This window comes from Gastrolobium bilobum, unplaced genomic scaffold (assembly GCF_033153095.1).
Source record: "Gastrolobium bilobum isolate Gb01-03AN ecotype WA unplaced genomic scaffold, APGP_CSIRO_Gbil_v1 utg2897, whole genome shotgun sequence".
NCBI lineage: Eukaryota > Viridiplantae > Streptophyta > Magnoliopsida > Fabales > Fabaceae > Gastrolobium > Gastrolobium bilobum.
This window is the reverse complement of record NW_026895454.1, coordinates 12,079-32,958: the sequence shown is the minus strand read 5'-3', so window position 1 is coordinate 32,958 and position 20,880 is coordinate 12,079. Positions and strand designations below refer to the sequence as shown.

General features: G+C 35.4%; 3 protein-coding genes and 1 pseudogene across 4 annotated transcripts; 1 reads left to right on the top strand and 3 right to left on the bottom strand.

Moving 5' to 3' along the window:
* Nucleotides 1-1,498: 1,498 nt before the first annotated feature.
* On the bottom strand, nucleotides 1,499-2,725 carry LOC133312436 (uncharacterized). The gene has a single exon (XM_061513628.1). The coding sequence runs from the start codon at nucleotides 2,723-2,725 to the stop codon at nucleotides 1,499-1,501; it is 1,227 nt and encodes a 408-aa protein (XP_061369612.1).
* Nucleotides 2,726-4,724: 1,999 nt separating this feature from the next.
* On the top strand, nucleotides 4,725-5,712 carry LOC133312580 (universal stress protein A-like protein). Of its 2 annotated transcripts, none has more exons than XM_061513817.1 (4): nucleotides 4,725-4,934; nucleotides 5,023-5,129; nucleotides 5,248-5,360; nucleotides 5,454-5,712. In XM_061513817.1, exons 1-4 carry the CDS (start codon nucleotides 4,757-4,759, stop codon nucleotides 5,548-5,550), a joined length of 495 nt encoding a protein of 164 aa, XP_061369801.1. In that variant the 5' UTR covers nucleotides 4,725-4,756; the 3' UTR covers nucleotides 5,551-5,712. The 2 variants fall into 2 exon arrangements, with proteins under 2 accessions (XP_061369801.1, XP_061369793.1); XM_061513809.1 differs by having other exon boundaries at nucleotides 4,725-4,940.
* Nucleotides 5,713-7,152: 1,440 nt separating this feature from the next.
* LOC133312553 (calreticulin) lies at nucleotides 7,153-10,944 on the bottom strand. The gene is made up of 14 exons (XM_061513772.1): nucleotides 10,796-10,944; nucleotides 9,810-9,917; nucleotides 9,510-9,702; nucleotides 9,152-9,410; nucleotides 9,018-9,074; nucleotides 8,894-8,941; nucleotides 8,722-8,808; nucleotides 8,579-8,636; nucleotides 8,183-8,250; nucleotides 8,001-8,096; nucleotides 7,867-7,914; nucleotides 7,725-7,754; nucleotides 7,533-7,643; nucleotides 7,153-7,442 (listed from the first exon to the last, which is right to left on the bottom strand). The coding sequence occupies exons 1-14, from the start codon at nucleotides 10,893-10,895 to the stop codon at nucleotides 7,431-7,433; spliced, it is 1,275 nt and encodes a 424-aa protein (XP_061369756.1). The 5' UTR covers nucleotides 10,896-10,944; the 3' UTR covers nucleotides 7,153-7,430.
* Nucleotides 10,945-13,452: 2,508 nt separating this feature from the next.
* Nucleotides 13,453-19,265, bottom strand: LOC133312545 (pyrophosphate-energized vacuolar membrane proton pump-like; annotated as a pseudogene).
* Between the last annotated feature and the right edge of the window lie 1,615 nt (nucleotides 19,266-20,880).

Genomic DNA, 20,880 nt, shown 5'->3' with positions numbered 1-20,880 from the left:
GTTTGTTAACATCGCATTATGATATTAAGCGCAGGTACAATCACATTGGTTCAATTTGGAATCCAGATAAATTTTTCTTTAAATCTTGATACATTTTGGTGGCCCGGGGTGAATACTAAATCGCCCTTTGTGTGCTTCAGCTATAACTTCTTCTACTAGTTGACCCTTGGGGACTACTACTCTACCCTGAAATAGTACTAAGTCATGATCCCCCCAAGAAACATCTTTCTGCCCTATTATTTTCTCTATACCATCATCATGTCTCTAGGCTTCTTGAATCTTCTCAATCAGCTCATTTTGAATTTTTGTTTCTGTTATTTGAATGCTCTCATCACCTGCAATCATGTTCAGATGCATGTCTCGGAATTCTTCTATCAGTTTACAGTCTTCCATCATCATACTAGCAAAGCTCACAAACTTTCTACTCAAAGCATCGACAACTACATTGGCTTTTCCAGGATGGTATTTTAGTTCAAAGTCATAATCTTTAATGAACTCCATCCATCGCCTTTGCCTCATATTTATCTCCTTTTGATCAAACAAATACTTGAGACTCTTATGATCGCTAAACACCTCAAATTTTGCACCATACAAATAATGTCTCCATATTTTTAAGGCAAAAACAACGGCTGCTAACTCCAAATCATGGGTAGGATAATTCCCTTCGTGTGGCTTCAACTGTCTTGATGCATAAGCAACCACTCTCTTATCCTGCATAAGTACACATCCAAGCCCTTGCTTGGAGGCATCACAATACACCTCGAAACTCCCTTAGGATCAGGAAGAGTCAACACATGTGCGGTTGTCAACTTTTCCTTCAACTCCTGAAAGCATTCTTCACATTCATGAGTCCAAACAAATGATGTGTCCTTCCTGGTAAGGCGAGTCAAGGGTAACACCATCTGAGAGAACCCCTGAATGAACCTCCGGTAATACCCTGCCAATCCAAGGAAACTGCGAATTTCAGAAACATCCTTGGGTCGCTCCTATGTCATCACTGCCTCAATCTTACTCGGGTCGACCGCAACACCGTCCGCAGAAATGACATGGCCAAGGAACTTCACTTCAGACAGCCAAAACTCACACTTAGATGGTTTAGCATACAATTTTTTCTCTCTAAGTATATTCAACACAATCCTTAGATGATCTCCATGTTCTTCTTCCCTTCGAGAGTAAATTAATATGTCATCAATAAACACTACAACGAACTGATTCAAATACTGCTTAAAGACCCTATTCATGTAATCTATGAATACTGTTGGAGCATTAGTGAGACCAAATGGGATCACTTGGTACTCATAATGCCCATATCTCGACCTGAATGCAGTCTTGGGTATATTTTCTGGCTTGATCCGAATTTGATGATATCCGGATCGTAAATCTATCTTAGAGAACACACAAGCTCCCCTCAACTGATCTAGTAAATCATCAATTCGCGGCAAAGGGTATTTATTCTTGATTGTCACTTTATTCAACTGTCTATAATCAACACAAAGTCTCATGGTCCATCTTTCTTCTTGACGAATATAGCTGGTGTTCCCCAAGGTGAAACACTTGGCCTAATGAATTGCTTAGACAACAAGTCTTCAAGTTGCGTTTTTAGCTCTTTTAACTCTAATGGAGCCATGGATATAGGTCCTACGCCTGGAATCAAATCAATGGAGAATTCGATCTCTCTTTCAGGTGGTAGCTGGGTGACTTCCTCAGGAAATACATCAATAAATTCACTGACCACCAGAATCTTAGACAGGTCCGTCTTTTTCTTCTCTTCCACAACACCCATAAAAATGTAACCTTGAGATCCCTCCCTCAAGGCCTTGCTTACTTGCAAAACAGAGGTAAAGGTAGAGGTAGTGGAATTAGCCTCGTCTCGAGGTACAATGACTCGCTTGCTACAACAGTCAAGCATTACACCATACTTAGCTAGCCAATCCATTCCCAAAATAATCTCAAGGCTTAGCATTGGTAGACAATACAAATCGATAGTGTATTCACGCCCCTCATACATGAATTTCACATTTTTACAATACACATCAATACGACATTTCTCCCTCGTGGCAGTTGTGACCTCCATTGGAGGAGAGAATTCAAACATAGGCAAGTTAAGTGCAAAAGCAACCTGACCAGAAATGAAGGAGTGTGTGACTCCTGAATCAAACAAGACCCTAAAGTCAAAAGTATCAATAAAAATGGTACCTCTAATCATATTCGGGGCCTTCTCAACTTCTTTTGCATCAACTGTATAAACTCTTCCCGTGGTTGGTGCTGTGGTAACGACTTGAACTATTTGGGTCTGACCGCCCGCTTGATAACAATCTCTAGCATAATGACCTGATTTACCGCACCTATAACAAATGAGGTGACTATTGTGACATGCCCCCCAGTGATCCTTCCCACAATTAGTACACTTGGGAGGGTTGGTCGGCTTTGCTACGAATCCTTTTTGATTAAAATTTTTCTTGAATTTATTATTTTGTGGTTTCACACTTAAGTTCTTGCCTTTACCCTTCTTCCAATATCCACTCGAGTTTCCAGCTTTCTTTTCTTCAATCTTAACTGGCTGAGAAGATTTGCCTCTACTGCGTCTCTGAATCATCTCCTCAATTCTTCGGCACTGATTAATTAGAGAGGCCATGTCTCGATCTCCAGTCCCAGCTATCTTCTCCTTTATCTGTTCATTCAATCCCCTAAGGAATTTGGCTGCAAGGAACTCTGGGTTGGGCATAGCTCTCCTGAAGTTGGCATACTTGACCAACTCATTAAGAGAAGTTAATTTTTTTTGAATAATTAAAAATAGAAGTTAACATATAAATAATTTAAGAGAATTTTTTTAAAAAACAAAGTATATAAAAGTATATTGTAAAAGGTATTTTTGCCTACTTATCATATCCTGACGTTATTTGGCTGGCTTCAAACACATGATAAGATATCAAACTATCTATCCAGTGTACATCAAACATGGGATAGATATGAGTTTATTATGCCCATATCATATCCTTCCCCTTATCATGTCCTCTTATCCTATTTGCTCTTATCATATCTTATCTATCAAACGAGCCTTAAAGGGGAAGCTAAAAAAACAAAACAAAATATTAACAAATCAAAGATGAAAGAAAATAACTATCGCATGTAGTTTTTTTTTTTTTTTAAAAAAAAAATGTCGCGTGTAGCCTTAATCACATCATGAAAGTTGTAACGCGGCTTTGCCAAAAAAATTAACAAAAACCAAAAAAGTGAATTATAGCTCCTGTGTCAGCCTGATCAAGCTTATTACTTGTTCTGAATATAAGTATCGGCCTGTGGCCTGACTCATTTACAAAAAATAAAAGTCTTATTTAGTCTATTAGCCTGTTTAAAAAAAATGAGAAACAAAAATTTATCTAAACAAAATGTGCAATTAACAACACTAGTAATTTCATAAATATTCATAAATTCAATGTATATCCAAATAGCATACTATAGAATAAAACTATTCAAAAAAAAAAATTTAATCAATAAAATAGGGTGAATGGATTGAGGAAAGAGAAATGGCTATTACAAATAGTATAAAAAATAAAAAATAAAATAAAATTAATATACTAGACCAGTCTGAAAAGCTCTAAGGTCGAGTTTTTGAATTGAAGCCTGAGGCCTTTTTATTAAACGAGCTTTTATACAAGTTCAAGTCTGATTTCAACAACCAACTTTAGGCATATAAACTCATGCCTTCACAAGGCGAACCAAAAGCCTCTAATTCGATTATCACTCCTACTCCTGAATGTTAAAGCTTCGGACCTATTAAATGAAGTTATTTTAGTATTGTTTTTCAAAATTATGAATTGAGTAATAAAAATTAATAAATAATATTTTTTAAATTTTTATATAAAGTATATAATATTTAACCTGATATTCATAATTTGTAAAAAATATATTATTATCTTCTTTTTTTGAAAGTAATAAAGTGAAACCATTGGGCATAGGATTCTGTGGGCTTGTTTGTAATTTAGAAAGCTGAGGAAAAAAAAAACAGAGGCGAGGTGGCTGAAACTGGCAAGTTAAAAAGAACAAGTTATCTAACATAGAATTCTCCAGTATGGATAGATTGAATTTTCTTATTCAACGTTAAAGTGTGCAATCATAATCTTGAAGGCCCACTGTGTTGAAATACCAGAAACCAGAAGCTCAGTCCCTGTATCCGCCGACAGATTCAATAAACAACCCATTGTTCCGGAAAATATATCAAGATTCGCGTCACCTCACATTAAGAACAAGTCAAAAAAAAAGTAAATAGCACCATTAATATATAATGGACTATATTAATTCATGCAACAGGAGAGAAGCAATATCATGTTATAGAGATAATTATGTGTAAGACCCGTTCATTTATAATAAAAAATAGAAAATAATAAAATAACACGAAAATCAATGTATGTGTAGGAGAAAAAAATGCTCTCTTACAACATAAGAGTACAAAGAAAGAAGTTATCTCATGTTATAGAGACAATTATTATGGAACCCACCTATTTATAAAAATAAATAAAAAACACAAAAATCAATGTATGTCTAGAAAAAAAAAATTTCTCCTGCGACAACATAAGAGTATATTTTGCTATATATAATATACTCTATCCATCTCACATAGTTATGTGAAACATCCTATATATTAAATAGAAGAGCGGTCAATTTTCAATATCTGACAACACTTCAGTCAGTGTTTTGCGTGTTCTTTCTGAGTTATCCTTTCATCTCAGAGCTTAACGAATCAGCACACTCCCAAATGGCTGACATGGCAGAAAACCAACGCCGGATCATGGTGGCCGTCGATGAAGGAGAGGAAAGCATGTACGCCCTCTCATGGTGTCTCAAAAACCTATGTTTCCAAAATTCCAAAGATACCCTTATCCTCTTATACGTCAAGCCCCCTCGTGCCGTTTATTCAGCCTTCGATGGTACAGGTATGGGTAAGGAAAAACGACCCTTAACCCTTAATTAACCTTGTGATCATGTTAACTTTGGCAAACTCTCTCTGTGTTTCTGTTTCAGGATACATGTTTTCGTCTGAGATAACTGCAACCATGGAGAGGTATAGCCAACAAGTGGCCGATTGTGTCATAGAGAAAGCTAAGAAATTGTGTGACAATCTTGAAAATGTAGGTTACTTCATTTTAAGTTGTCCACTAAGGAATTACTATAAATTATAGATTATGTGTCCTCCACAACTTTTTTCTCTGTTGAGTTTGTGAATATTAATAATGGTTGTTGGTTAAGGTGGAGACGAGGGTAGAGAATGGCGACCCGAGGGATGTGATATGTCAAATGGTTCAAAAGTTGGGTGCTGATGTCTTAGTCATGGGAAGCCATGGCTATGGTCTCATCAAGAGGTTAGTCCCTAGCTACTCCCTAAGTCTGTTTGTATTTCCTGTGTGTGTAAATTGTATAAGTTACTAATTTAGCTTTTGGATGTTGAATTGCAGGGCTTTCCTAGGAAGCGTGAGCAATCACTGTGCACAGAATGTGAAGTGCCCTGTTTTGATAGTGAAGAAGCCAAAATCAACTGGCGGAGACATATAATGATCTTTGTTAGTTTCGTTCCTTTTGTAAATAGTTTATTTCTGTCGCTTATGTGACATTTGGATTGTGTGTGTTTTGTTTGTTCCTCCTCCAAGGGTATCTCTTGCTAAACGGTGAATGTTAAAGGCTAAAGTGGTGGGTTTATTTATAATTATATATGGAGAATGCTTTCGGAAAAGAGGATGCATGCCTTGTGGCGCTAGTAGCTATAGACTTTTTCTTAGAGAAGCAGAAATGATAAATTGTTGTACTATTGACAACGGCTGCTCAACACAAGCCTAATCTGTTTTTCCATCTGAGTTTTTTACTTTGACCATTTTGCTCACAGGTATGGTAAATATCCACCCCCCTCTTCTCCTCTCTCTTTCTCTCCTTTTCAAATATTTGTTACATTCTTTAATTGATCAACCTTTTCGATTAATATCGAAATTAACGTTCCCCCCAAAATGTACAATAATTTTATTTTGGGAAAAATGATTCTCATAGTTTTTATTCGTGGTGTGAACACTTTTAAAAAAATAAAATAAAAAATAAAGATATAATTTTGATAAGTATGTAGGGGATATATTTTTTTTTCTCCTGTAATATAAAAAAAATATCCTTTTTATTTTTTCAATCCATCCACGGTTGTCAAAAGTATTGTACGGCTATATGTAATCTTAAATGGTGATTGTTCGCCAGTTAGGGTTTATCGTATAGTCTTAAGCTTATGTAAGTGCGGATACAAAATTCAAACTCAAATTGTAAATATTCGTAAATTTGTTTCATATTTTTATTTTTTTACTTGTTTAAGTTGAAAGATAAATTAAATACTTTTTTTTATTTGTTTACGTTGAGAGGTAAAATAAATATTGTTAAAGTTATTAATGATTTACAAAACAAACTTTAGGTAACACTTATTTTTTTTTTTGGTAGGTAAGGTAACACTTTTAGAATATGCATTGATTTATTTTGATGTACATGGATGTACAGTGATGTGTATTTATGTGCATTAATTTGTTTTAACTGGTTTAAATTGATTTAAAATAATAACCGTAAATTTAATTATGAAACTAAACCATAATCAATTAAATGTCAAAATCAAACGGATACAGTATATTTCAATATATAGTTTCAGTTTATGCTGTGCACAATCACACATTTTTACTAACAGTCTAAAGCAGCGATTACAAATGATTTCTAAAGCAAACATAAGAAGTACCGATAATCTCGAAAATCCGTCTCAAATAAAAGAATGAACCCATTAAAATATTCAAGATTTTTTATTTTATTTTTTTCCTAAATGTACCTACGAGGCTACCACCTATGACTACCGTAGAGACTGGGGAAAGAAATCTTAAAATAATTAATTTATTAGAGCAAAATATGAACCACATTGTAAAAGAGGAGTAAATTAACTTAATTGATAGATTACTTAATTGCCAGCTCGTCTAAATTAACTTCTTTTTAGCCATCGGTGGGCAATCTCGCAACATGTTATTTGATACGTAAAATTTCTATTAGCTCTCAACTAGCTTAGGATGTTATCCTACTTTTCAGCAAATTCCAGTAAAACGATTTACAAAGAAAATCTTTTAGCAGCAGTTTATAAGATTTAGAGGCAGCTTCATAATTGGAAACACAATTGACCGAAACACAAAAAGATCAATTCAAAAGAGATATTTTTGTCTGTTCTAATCAGCTGAAAATAGTCAAATGGGATTGGATCAAAAGCTCGAGTTTTTGCTTGCAGTTTTCACCGGTTCGCTTATCTAGGAGAAAAATACTACAACTAAAAAGATATATAGAAAAGGGGGGTAATTATGGTGCACTTAGAGCTTTGCATCCATCCACTTCTCCGGAATAACTTTCGCTCACTCTCTATCCGCTATGCAGACTCCCTAAAGCTCATCCTGCAAATAAAAGAAGCAAAGAGATTTATTAAATATACATCCTTTGTCAAGCTTGATTCAAGTGATATTAAGGGGATGAAAAAAACCTACATGTACATCCTCTTCCTTGGTTTCAGCGTCGTCTTCCCCAGCTTCAGTCTTTGATTCAGCGTCGTCGGAGTCATTGCTAGCTTCATCAGTATCTTCCTCGTCTTCATCAGCCTATAGAGGATATGAACTTAATTAGAATCAGTGTAACTGATGATATGGACCCAAAATTTAGGAATCATTAGTTCTACTTACGTCAGAGTCAACTGGATCATCCTTTGATTCCTGGTGAAGAGTTCACAATATGAGATGCGTAAGAGAAGTTTATGTTTTTCCAAACATAATTAGTAAAAATAAAATGATAAATTTAATAGATGCATTCAAAATCCAAATTTACCTCCTCTTCTCTCTTCTTCTCGACCTCTTCAAATGCTGCTTTCTCAGCCTGTAAGAACATATTTTTATTGAAGAGATCATATCATTCAACGATATAACTCAGGCCAAAAGGTTAAATGAATAGAAACAACTTACATCCTTCTGCTTGCCCCATGTTTCTTCAGCCAGTTGCTTAGCATATTCAGGATCATCAGTAATTAAGACATTGTCAAACAGGGTACCAGATTTCACCTGGCAAATTTAATAGCTTGCTAGTCAGATTTTTGATCCAAAAGGATCAACCAAATGTAGTGAAATAAACAAAATGAAGAGTATACCTGCCACAGTTCAATGCCCACATACTTCAAGTTAGGGAAAACATAGAGGTCAGGATCGTCCTTGAAATCTGATAAATATTTTTTTTCAAATGTTAAAAGTCAAGTTTTTAAATTCAATGGATGAAGAGCAAGGAGGCGAACTGGAGCAGTGGTAAAACTGTTCTTTCATGACTGAAAGGTCATGGGTTCGAATCCAGAAAACAGCCTCTTTGCAATTATGCAAGGGTAAGGCTGCGTACAAGAATTGCCTCCACCCCACACTCGCTAGTCAGGTTTAACGAGGAGTTTTTTTTTTTTTTTTTTTTAAGTGGATGAAGAGCACTTAAATTAGTTATTTATCAAAAAACTTATATAACTACTGCTATTGTGAGTTAAGTCATAAGGATAAAAATAAACCTGGGTTGTCAATCATTGGTGCCTTCCACTTTCCTTTGTAGTTGGGGTTCTTAATTTTCTGCGGAGATGTGGCATGCAAAGTTAGAAAACAAATTCATTCCCAAAAACATGCCAATATGTCGTAGATTACAATTTCCACAAACCTTTGCTTTCCATGGGCCTTTGTACTCAGGGTTGGCAATGGTAGGTGGTGTCCACTCACCATCTTCCTCATCATCCCAGTCTTCGGGCTACAGCAACAATTAGCCCAATAAGTAACTATAATAAAATGTGAGATATAAAACAATGGGAAACATCAAACTGATGAATACCTACCTTCTTGGCATCAGGATCTGGGATCTCCTTTGGGATGTCATCGTAACCCTACAAATACAGGATGTCAGTAAATATCACATAGTACACTTGCAAACATAAGAGGCTTTTCTAGAAAAGGTATCACCTCTGGTTTCTTATCCTCAGGATCAGGAATATACTCTTTGTCATCCCAATCTTCAGGCTGTGAGTATATTATGATTAGAAATTATCAATAACAAAACCGAAACTAAAACAGAAAACCAGTAGGTGGAAAAGTACTTTTTTGGCCTCAGGATCCTTGATTTCCTTTGGAGGGAGAAGATCCCAATCAGCGTAGAGACTACCAGATTGCTTCTCCACATTATCAATCAGGATGCTATAGGTTGCATCTGGACGGAGGATAAATGTGTACACGTGACTTAGTTGGTCAGTCTCACAAGGAACATCCTTCTTTATCAACTGGTTTGTCCCATTGTAGGTCAGAATAGCATGTACTTTCTTGGTACTGTAACCACAGATATCTGGGCCAAACATGATACTGCAACAGAACAACAAATGTCAAAAAATAAGCTATTTTACCATGTCTATTGGCATCCATAGCGAGAGAGCAACAAAACAAAAGGGATCTATAAATCACCTGTAAGGAGTATCCCCACCAAATTTCTTCTGATCAACATCCCCGCTCAACAACTTCATGTAACCACCACCACAGTCAAGCTTCTGTTCATGCTTGACAGAAAATTGGAAGACTAGTGTCGTATCCTTATTGCTGAATTCAGGGTACTCAGCCGAAATAGCATAGAATCTGTAATCTTCACTTGTTTGAATACCTGCGGAGATATCAAACATTCATCCGAACCTACCTTAGTATCAATTTTTAAGCAAAAAAAATCAGCAGCCATAATACATGGTTGTTCAACATAGTAATTTTGTTTACCTTTGTCATTAGAGTCTCCATTCCATTGGCCAGAGGTGTAGTTCCACTCCCCAGCCAAGTTTTCATCTTTCTTCCAATCAGATTTAACCCACCGAGATTCCCATCCATCTTTAGCATTCACCCCAATGTAAAAGCAAACGAGTTAGAAAAAATGGAAAAAATACTGATTCAAGATAAAAAGATACAGATGAACCATGAATGTGGACTATCCTTGGAGGTGCATGGACTTAAGAATATTTTAAAAACAAAAAGTAAAGTTCTTACAGGAATTTTAAAGGCAATGTACAATCCAATAGATAAAAGCAATATATCTACAATTTATAAAAAGCTCACTATTAACAGCAGCATTCTGAAGAAGTAAATTCACCTCCTTAGACATGCTAGAGACTCTCACTTTTAAGTAAAAAACTACCATCCCTTATTCCACGAACCCAATTCAGAGTAATAAGCATCTCCAGAAAGAAGACGCATTTCAGCTTCAAAAATTACAGTTCACTGTAACTACTGTCTACACAGTAAACCATGATCAAAGGCGAATTTCACCAGGAAAAAAAATGTAGCAGAACGAAAATCCAGAGGCTCTTATGCTCTCCCCATCTATCCAATTTCTTTTGGGAATGGGTGTTGGGGTTAATGCTTAAACCATTAAAAGCTCTTTCCAAAACCACATCAGCACTAATATGAGTCAACGTATAAAAAATAACAAGCAAAACAGTATACACGTTCCCAGATCTACTCTGAACAATGACATTTCAAGCCGGACTCTGATGTCCCACTCAAAATACAAATCGAACAAACGAAACCTTCAGATCGAGGCTCAAACACACAAAAAAGCCATGATCCTTAACAAACAATGCCAAATTCAACACAAAGAAATGCACAACGAAAAATTGAAAATCCTTAATCTACCCCCGATAACTAAAGCTAACGATCTAGTGCAAGGAAATGAAGAGAGAGAGAGAGAGAGAGAAAAGAAGGATGGATACCATCGAAGCGTTCCTCGAAGAAGACCTTGGCAGAAGCGATCGCCAAGAGGGAAAGAAGAATGAGAGAGCGAAGGTTAGGGTATCGCACCCACAGCGCCATTGCTATGGACGGAACTGAACTAGAGATAGAGAGAGAAATGAAGACCTACTTGGAGTTTGAGAGAGTGAGCTTCGGGTTCTATATAGCGGCTCAACTTGCTTCTGTTTTTCAGTGCAGTGGGTAAAATTGGAAATTGACGTGGCTGAGTATGACGTGGATGAGACGTGGTAGGATTTAACCAATGTTGGGGTGCCATGTGTTTAACGCTTGTCATTGCTGTGATGCGGCACACTATCATTGGTAAATACAGGTACTGTATTGGTTTGTGCACGGAAGCCAAAACCTTCAGTTATTTACGGCATTGCCATCAGGGCCTTAACATTTTCGAAGATTCAGTAATGGACACCCACACTCTTGAGTGTTCGGCAAACTCAACCACTCTTGGCTCCTTTTTCTTTAAAAGAAAAAAGAAAAAAAGAAAATGGATATACATACAAACTCAAAATTTATAAATTTTTATAAATTATATGATTTTGGTGTTTGTCATTTTAATTGATATAAGTTATGTTATTTTAGAATAGAGATAGACAGAGACAAATAGAAATCATGAAAGAGAAAGTAGGTGCATGTCTCTCTCTTAAAAGTACAGAGTATTATGTTATTTAAATTGACACACACTTTTTCCAAATTATATTATATATTATTATATATTATGAATAATACAAATTCTTACATATTACTTAGTATATACTACCTATAATATATAATATAGATTGTAAACTTTTAATTTATAAATATAACTTATCCTTAAAAAAAATCACAGACGGTGTTTTATATATATATATATATATATATATATATATATATGGGTTTATCATCTATCATTTAACATGACCACAAAAATTTTCCTACACACACAACATTTTGTGGGACCCGCAGCAAAAAAAAAAAAAAAAACTCCGGCACGCAAAACGAATCTCTATAACATAACACAATCACTTTTCCTACAACATAACTCTTATAAAACCCTATATATATATATATATATATATATATATATATATATATGTGTGTGTGAAAATATAACTTTTATGCAACATAAAGAGAGTTTCTTTCTCCTACGCATGCATAGAAAAATGTGTTATCTTTTTTCTTTTAAAAAAAAGTAGGCCCACCTAAACTTGTGTTTATACGAAATGAAATTTATCTTGCACGAGAAAAGTTATCTATATATATATAATTTAACACTTGTGTCAAATTAAAAAGTTTGACATCAAATCTTAACTATCAATTTTTGTTATTCTAATAGTTATAATTTATTAAAAATTAATAAGTATGATTTAATAAATTATAATTTTTAAATTGGCAAAAATTAAAGATTAAGATATATATATGTATATATATATATATATATATATATATGAGTTTATTAAATATTTTAATTTTATTTCTTAATATATGTCTTGAGTTGAGGGGCACAAAAAATAATTTTTAAGTAGATGAAATCAAATAAATTACTGTCAATATTTTTTTTTTCAAGAATCTTTAGATGAGCTTTTAAAAAAAATCCGCAAGTCTCACAGAAAAAGAAAGGAGGAAAAAAAGGATAAAAAAAATAGAGTGTTTAAATTCGTAAAATTCATTCCATCTCTTGTAATTTTATCAGCCTAGTTTTTTTTTTTCTTTTTAAATTCGTAAAATTTCATTACATATCTTGCAATTTTATCAGCCGAGTTTTTCTTTTCTTTTCTTTTCTTTTTATCGAACTGCTGCCAACAATTTAACAAACTTGAGAACTTTGGAAAACAAAAAAAAACTGGTCTCGATCTTTCATCTCTTGAAAAGGGGGTCAGAAGAAACTTGGAAAAGATAGCTGAGTCTTGCCTTCTATGGAAAACAGGTTTGGATCGGGCAGATGGTATTTTTTATGTATTTATTTATTTTGGATGGGGGAGGTTGGTATGGAAAATTATACGTAGAGTTGGAGGTAAGTCATCACAGTTCATCCTTGAATAAAGTTTGAATGCTAGACACCCAATAACATAATGACAACCACTAACTTCCGATTCAATAGGGGAAAGGAAAATAAAACAAAAGATGGGGTCAACTATTCATGGTTAAACCATCAGAGTGCTGCCGGCATTCATTTTATTATTATTGTTTAGGAAATTATGATGCTTAAATTAGAAGCCACTTGACACCTCGGAAACTACACTGAACAACAGTTTCTCCCACCTCGCTTACTAGAAAAGCTTAGGGTGGTCCAGGATCATATAATACTTAATGCTACTTTTATCAAATAAGATAAAAAGTAACACTTTTATATTATTTTTATTTTTATATTTATTTTCATCCATATTTCATTTTTTTCCTTTTTGAGGCAAGCACCATGTGATGCAGGATCACAGAAACTTTTCTTCATGCTTACGTGGGTCACACTTATTTATTATTCTAGTGTGTTCCATGTTGTACACTACAGAACACAAGTGAGTTATATTCGAAGATCCAACTTTTGCTTGGTTTAATTATACTCCCACACATCTCGCGTAATCCTTAAATATTTATTATTACTCTCATAATTAACGTTGGCATCCTACTCTCAACTCTTAAGATACATCATTTAATCTTATTCCTGATTACTGATATATAATTGGTCAAATCAAAACAGACAATGTAATTCACCAAAAAAAAAAAAAAAAGAGCAAACAATGTACTACATAAAAGCAAGCACTATCAATGTCACAACACAACTCCACTACATGGTATTGAACATATGTATAACTGGGTTTAGTTGATTGCATGAACAGCTCCAAATCAGAGTAATTTAAAGATTAAGCCTCCATGAGCAGCGAAGAATGGAGCAAATACCAATGATTCAACTGCCATCAGCTTGATCAAAATGTTGAGCGAGGGCCCCGAAGTGTCTTTGAGAGGGTCCCCAACAGTGTCGCCTATGACAGCTGCCTTGTGAGCGTCTGAGCCCTTTGGACCCAGTGATATAGCATGCTCGGTTATACCAGCCTATAGGCACCAAAACAAGGTACAATAGTCAATCCAAAAAGACAAAATGCAATGAGTTCCTTACAGAACTCTTCATTTGCAAGCTCTAGATCTGTAAAAACTATCAAACCAAAAGTTAAATGGTGACATATGATTTCTTATTTTCACCTCTATGTACTTCTTGGCGTTATCCCATGCACCACCGGTGTTTGAAGCTGAAATTGCCACCTGTGAAGAAACGAAAATATCTTAACAAATTTGACTATTAATACCTAGGCTCATTCGAATAGAGCAAAATCTAAATACCTAAAAAATAACATAAATGTTGCCAACTTGGAATAGAACAAATATAACGCCGGATACCTGCACACCAGAAACAAGAGAGCCAGCAAGAACCCCAGCAAGAGTTTCTACCCCAAAGAATGTTCCGGCAATAAGTGGTGTAAGCAAAACCAATGCACCGGGTGGGATCATCTCCTTAAGTGAGGCGTCAGTGGAAATCTTTACACAAGATGCATAATCAGGTTTTGCTCTTCCTTCTATAAGACCAGGAATAGAATTGAATTGCCTACGAACTTCTTCAACCATTTTGAGAGCTGCTTTCCCAACACTCTTCATTGTCATGGCTGAAAACCAGTAGGGAAGCATTGCTCCCACAATCAAACCAATAAAAACTTTTGGTGTCAGCACATTCACTGTTTTGATGCCTGCCCTGCTCACATAAGCACCAAACAATGCAAGAGACACGAGTGCAGCTGATCCAATAGCAAAACCCTATTAGAAAGGCACGAGCGATTCAGACTTCAATACAAGCCAGTATATGACGTTGAATTAAGGTATTTTACTAGTCTTATAGTCCAGTAATTTGTGTCAAAGGGCTCAGGTAATTGATAATGGGAATCAAAATCCACAATTTTTTCCCGCTAGCTATTGAAATATTGTATTTTAGAAAACAAGTTACCTTGCCTATAGCGGCTGTGGTGTTTCCTGCAGCATCCAGAGCATCTGTTCTTTCTCGTATCTCATGTCTCATTCCAGCCATTTCTGCAATACCTCCAGCATTATCACTAATGGGACCATAAGCATCAATGGCAAGACCAGTGGCGATGGTACTGAGCATTCCAAGTGCTGCAACAGCAATTCCATACATGGCAGCAAGGCTGAAGCTTACATAGATAGCAACAGCAATAGCAAATATGGGAATGATGACTGATTTATATCCCAGTGCCAAACCAAAAATCACATTTGTAGCAGCTCCAGTCCTGCAGGAATCTGCCACATCTTGCACCGGACTGCAATTTACAAATTAACTGTGAAATATCTGAATATCTAATTCACCACCAGAGTAGGTCTATAAAAGTTAATGGTTATGAGAAAATTTAAGCCTTTTACAAAATCCAACTTCCTGAAAATTTTGTATAATGTCAATTTTAGGGAATTTTTAGAGTACTCAGAAACTTGAAGGAAAGGGATTCTGTGCAACAGACCAGGAGACCATAAGAAACTGTGCAAGTTATAATTTCCATCATGAGATTGAGAAGGCAGCTCACCTGTAAGCATTGCTAGTGTAGTACTCAGTAATGTACCCAATTACAAGTCCAGCCCATAAGCCAATTGCAACACAGAAGAAAAGGTGCCTGTAATTATGTAGTTCATATGATTACAATTGAATCATATAAAGATGCTGGCAAAAGAAGGAGGTTAATTGAAAATCGGTCATACCAGTTTTTGACAACCTTGTTGGTTTCAAAGTTATAGAGGGTGAATTCTGATGGCAAAGCAAAGAAGGTGATTATGGCAATACCAGCAGTCATTAAGATTGTAGAGATAAGAAGCTGCCGTTTCAAGAATGGTTCTATTTGGCTCTCATTTTTTATTTCAAACAGATCAGTTGCAAAAAGAGTAGTAATCAAGCAAACCACAATTCCCATTGAGCTTATGATAAGAGGATAAGACATAGCCGTGTAGTCGTGATTCAGTCCAAACGATGATATGGATGCAACAAATAAAGCTGCACAGGATGATTCTGCATAAGACCCAAATAAGTCGGAACCCATCCCTGCAATATCTCCAACATTGTCTCCTACATTGTCTGCAATAACCTGAAAAGATTCAGAAAATTTAGTGACTAGAAATAGAACATATATTCATTATAGTTCAAAATGAAAAAATGATGACTTCAGTTTTTCAGAAATTCTGCATCAGAGACACAAGATTTATAACTAGAAAAGGAATATTCAATAGAAGATAAGAAAATTGTGTGCTTGGAATGACAACTTATCAACCATGAAAGTCTTCCAAAACTTCCACAACAAATAGGACTTTTTGATGATGAATGGAAATGATTAATAAGAAAGGAATACAAGTAAATACAGCTGGGTTGCGTGGATCATCTTCAGGGATATTTTGTTCAACTTTCCCCACAAGGTCAGCACCAACATCAGCTGCTTTGGTGTATATGCCTCCTCCAACTCTTCCAAAGAGTGCCATTGACGAACCTCCAAGCCCATAGCCAGTAATGGACTCGTAAAGTCCCTCCCAATCATCTCCATAATACAGTTTGAATAAATTGATGGAGATGTATAGCACCAACAGGCCATTTGCAGCAAGAAGAAATCCCATCACTGCACCAGAGCGAAAAGCAGTAACAAAAGCCCTTCCTATTCCCTTCCTTGCTTCAAGAGTTGTTCTAGCATTGGCATAGGTTGCAATCTTCATCCCGAGAAAGCCAGAAAGGACAGAGGTTAGAGCACCAAGCAAGAAGGCAACAGTGCTAAAGACAGCATTAGCAAGTGCTGGTTTACAAAAATTGCCTTCATTATAAGCGCAAGGTTCACTTTTGGTGCTAAAGCCCTTCACAGAGCCCAGAAAGAGGAAAATTATTGCACCAAATACTACCATGAAGACAGTCAGGTACCTATACTGGGTAAACAGAAACGAAGTAGCTCCTGGGAACATATTAAAAGGAGATCAAGTTTTAGTTTGCTAGTACTATATAGCTAAATCCAATCATAAACTTATGAGGGAGAGACAGAGCTCACCAACAGAAATGGCTTGCTGGATTTCAGCACACTTAATGGTAACTTCAAGACCCTGAACACCATTCCCCAACTCTGCATCTCCAATTAAGCTTTTTGTATATCCGTTGTCTGCATCAGAGTGATCAGCAGCAGAGACCTTGACCTTTGAGACCAAAAGCCATTGAAGCAAAGCAAACCCAATTCCAATTAAGGCAGCCACAGGGATCAGAATTTGTGTAAGGCCCTCGCTCAGCACACCCATTTCCAAATGCCACAGTTAAAAATTATGTAGTAAACTTCTTGAGCTAATATAGCAGAATTCAACACGAGTTTTATAGCCTCAGAGATACATCTAGAAAGTGCTTTGTCCCAAAACCATAAAAATACAACGGGAGCTTGCATGGCCATCAGAATCTACAAAACTGGTTGTTTTGAACGACGGATTTGGATTTAACAGATTTATCCCCACATTGAATTAGTAAACTGGCAGTTTTGATTAATAGGTATTATAATTGTCAAATCAATTCTTATCCTTTTTCGATGGGCCATGTATAAACGAACTCAACTTGTTTAATTAGAGTATGGTGATAGGTACAAATACACATTTCACCTTCACTTTAATAAGTATAAATTCAAACTGTAGCAAAATAAAAATAAAAATCTGTAGACTCATAGTAAATATTTTATAATACCAGTTGTTGGATGCTTAAAAGTTCTATACAAGTTAAACAAAGAAGCATGACCTCTTCAATAATTAAAAATGCTTGCTTAGTTGCTTGAATTGAACCCGCATAATAATAATGCTATTATATCTAAGATGAAGTCATCAAATTCAAAAGCATGTCACCAGAACCTCGTGCAAAGAAACAACGGCTCAGTTTCAAGGGACAAATCAAAATTGAATTACTTTCGTAAACTCTTTTTTTATTCTAAGATAAGATGCTTGTCAAGAAGTAAAAACAGTATAAGCAAAGTCATTTGACTTCTAGGTTAAATCTAGAGATCTATAGGTTATATATTTGTTCCGCAAGTTGCCAAGGCATGTCTTTCAAGTTTCAAGTGATATCAACCAGAGACATTATTGAAGTGGTCCACACAAGATCAACTATGCTTTATATATATATATATATCATAGCGGTATAAATTTAATTGAAAAACCCCTCGTTAGCAAACATTAGTAAATTGTTTTCATATGAACATTACAACAGTAATAAGCACTAACCCTGGTACTAAAAACATAACATAAATGACATTATTTGAAGAAACAGAGGCAGAGCTATTATAGCAAATTGTTGACATAAATCACTTAGCAAGAACAACTCGTTGACATAAATCATTTAGCAAGAACCTCAAAATTTCTCTGGCTGGAGGAGCTCATCACCTACGAACAAGAGGCAACCAAATTCTCAAGTCTACTATGACTATGTTAGTATTTTGACAGGAAGGATCGAATTAGGTAATTTCATTCCTTAACTTCATAAGGTTGCAACGCTTGGTTAGCCCATGGTGGGAGGGGTGCACGTAGCATAACGTGAAGATCAGTGACAGGATGGTCAAATGACAAGGTCTCGGCATGAAGGTGATGAGCATGATAAGTTGTACCTTTCCACTCATACACACCCTCATATTTCACATCCCCGATTATAGAAATCCCTAGATATTGACAATGCAACCGAATCTGATGCGTTCTTCCACTCTGAGGATACGCTCTCACCACTATCTCATTATCATTATCATTATCATCATCTTTCACAGCTTGTTCTTCTACTACCAACACAGTACCACTCCCTTCAGAGTCACACACATCCCTGAACCTCCCCTTTCGGTTTATTGATAACACCTCAAACGAAGTTTCCATGGCACGGACAACCGACCCACCCGGTAGCGTGCGACCAACATCTGAAGCAGCGTAGACTCGCCAGACACCGAATTTAGACCTACCATGACCTGACCTCACGGTTACCCTTTCCCACTTTGGAGGTGGGCCGGTGCAGAGGGCAATGTATGTTTTCTTAACCTTGTGGTCAGTGAAGGCCTTCACAAGCTTAGACGCTACCTTGTGCGACTTTGTTATAACCATAACGCCACTCGTGTCCCGATCAAGTCGATTAGCGAGATGAAGTTCCGGCGACGGTTCGGCAACGAGAAGCGCTGGGACGGAGGAAAGCACGCTCTCGCAGTAAATTCCCTGGGGCTTGTTAACCGCCATGAGCCACTCGTCCTCGTATAGAATGTCGCTTCTCGATAGAGAAAAGAGGCTTGACTTTGAAGCAGCCGTCATGGCCCTGCTTAGCTCGATTTCCTTCGAGATTGCGGGAAGCGAAGGGGACAGTGGCACTGGGTAATTCCCCAAGGCTATGGGGGCATTTCGGGAAGAATGCGTTGGTTCGGCTTGGTGTGACCCTGACATGGTTACGGGCACGGCTGAGAAGAAAAGGGAAAAGGACTGGGACGATTTTGGGTTGAAGGAGAGCGCGAGGGGCATTTCTGTCAGTTCAACTAAATGGGCCTTTAGGAAAATAGTTCGCTATTCGAGCCCACCCATAACAACTGAGCTTCTTTTTTTATGCCATAAATAATTGTCCAATATTATAAAGGATATTTTATTTTGTCTATTTTTTTATATCTATTCCACCTATTTTTTTTAACACCATTAAATTGAAATTTTAAAAGAAAAAAAATGAAAATTAGTTGATATTTTAATCAGATCAATAAGTATAATAGATATAAAAAAAAAGTAAGTATAATATCTTATCTTATATTATAATACAAAAAACTTGTGGGATACTTTAATCAAATATAAAAATTTAGTATAACAATGAGATTTTAAATTAAAAAAGAGTCTCTCTTACAAGCTGGAAGAGAATTTCAAGTAAACTGTGATTAGATATTGAATGATAGCATATGAAATTTACATTGAAATTTATAAACACACAGAGTGAATATTGTTATTGGAAGGGCCCATTTGGATAGACTTTTTTCTTTCTTTACAAAAGTTTTTTTTTTTTTAAAAAAAAAAGCACTTCTCATTTTTAGATTGTTTGGATGTTTGTTTTTAAAAAAAGTAAAAGTTACAAAAAAAAAGTTAAAAACCTATTTTTTTTCAGAAGCGAAAAATTTTAACTTCTAGAAAAAGTAAAAGTCAAAAGCCAAATATTTTTTCAAGAACTAAATAGTTTTACAAAAATATAAATAGCTTTAACTTTGGAAAAAGCACTTCTAAAATAAGGAAGAGATAAAAGTTATTTTTTTGAGAAAGCCAAACAAACGGACTCTAAGTGCCTATTTGGATCATCTTTTGTTTTAAGCTAGAAGCTACTTATAAGCATAAGTTAGGCCAAACAGGTTTTGAAAAAAACTCTTATAATGAAAAGCTTTTTTTTTATAATGAAGAAAAATGCTGAAAATTAAAAGCTCCTAGGAAGAACTTTTTTTATCTTATCTGTTTTTCTTGAATTGTGTGCTCTCTTTTTTCAAATAAAGAGTTATAAAGATAGAGAAAGATAAATTTCTTGAAATATGTGCTTTTAATTAACTTTTAAGCTAAAACTTTTATGTGATTATCAAACAGCTTTTAGCTTCTTTTTTTAAGTTTTTTTTTTTTAGCTTTAGCTTTTAAGTAACTCCTAACTTAAAAAAAAAAGATCCAGGCTCTAAATCTATTAAGTAGTGACGTGCTAAATGGACTTTTAACTCACATTTGTTACATGTCCCAGTTCATCCGTATAAATATACCAAGTTTTAATTTTAATTTCTCTAGAATTTATTTTTGTATTTATGTCCTTTAAGTGGTTAAGTTATTTGCTGATATTAACTAAAACTTATTAACAGAGGACTAATTTGATTGACGAATTTCACTTTTAGAGACATTTGGAGTAATTTAACTATGAGTTTATTATTTGTCATTTAAAAGGATCATCTTTTTTTTTTTTTTTTTTTTTTGGAAATAAGGGATCATCCTTTTAGATGAATATAATGTGTTTTTTTTAATTTTAAATTACAAATTTTTTCTCTATTCTCTCTTT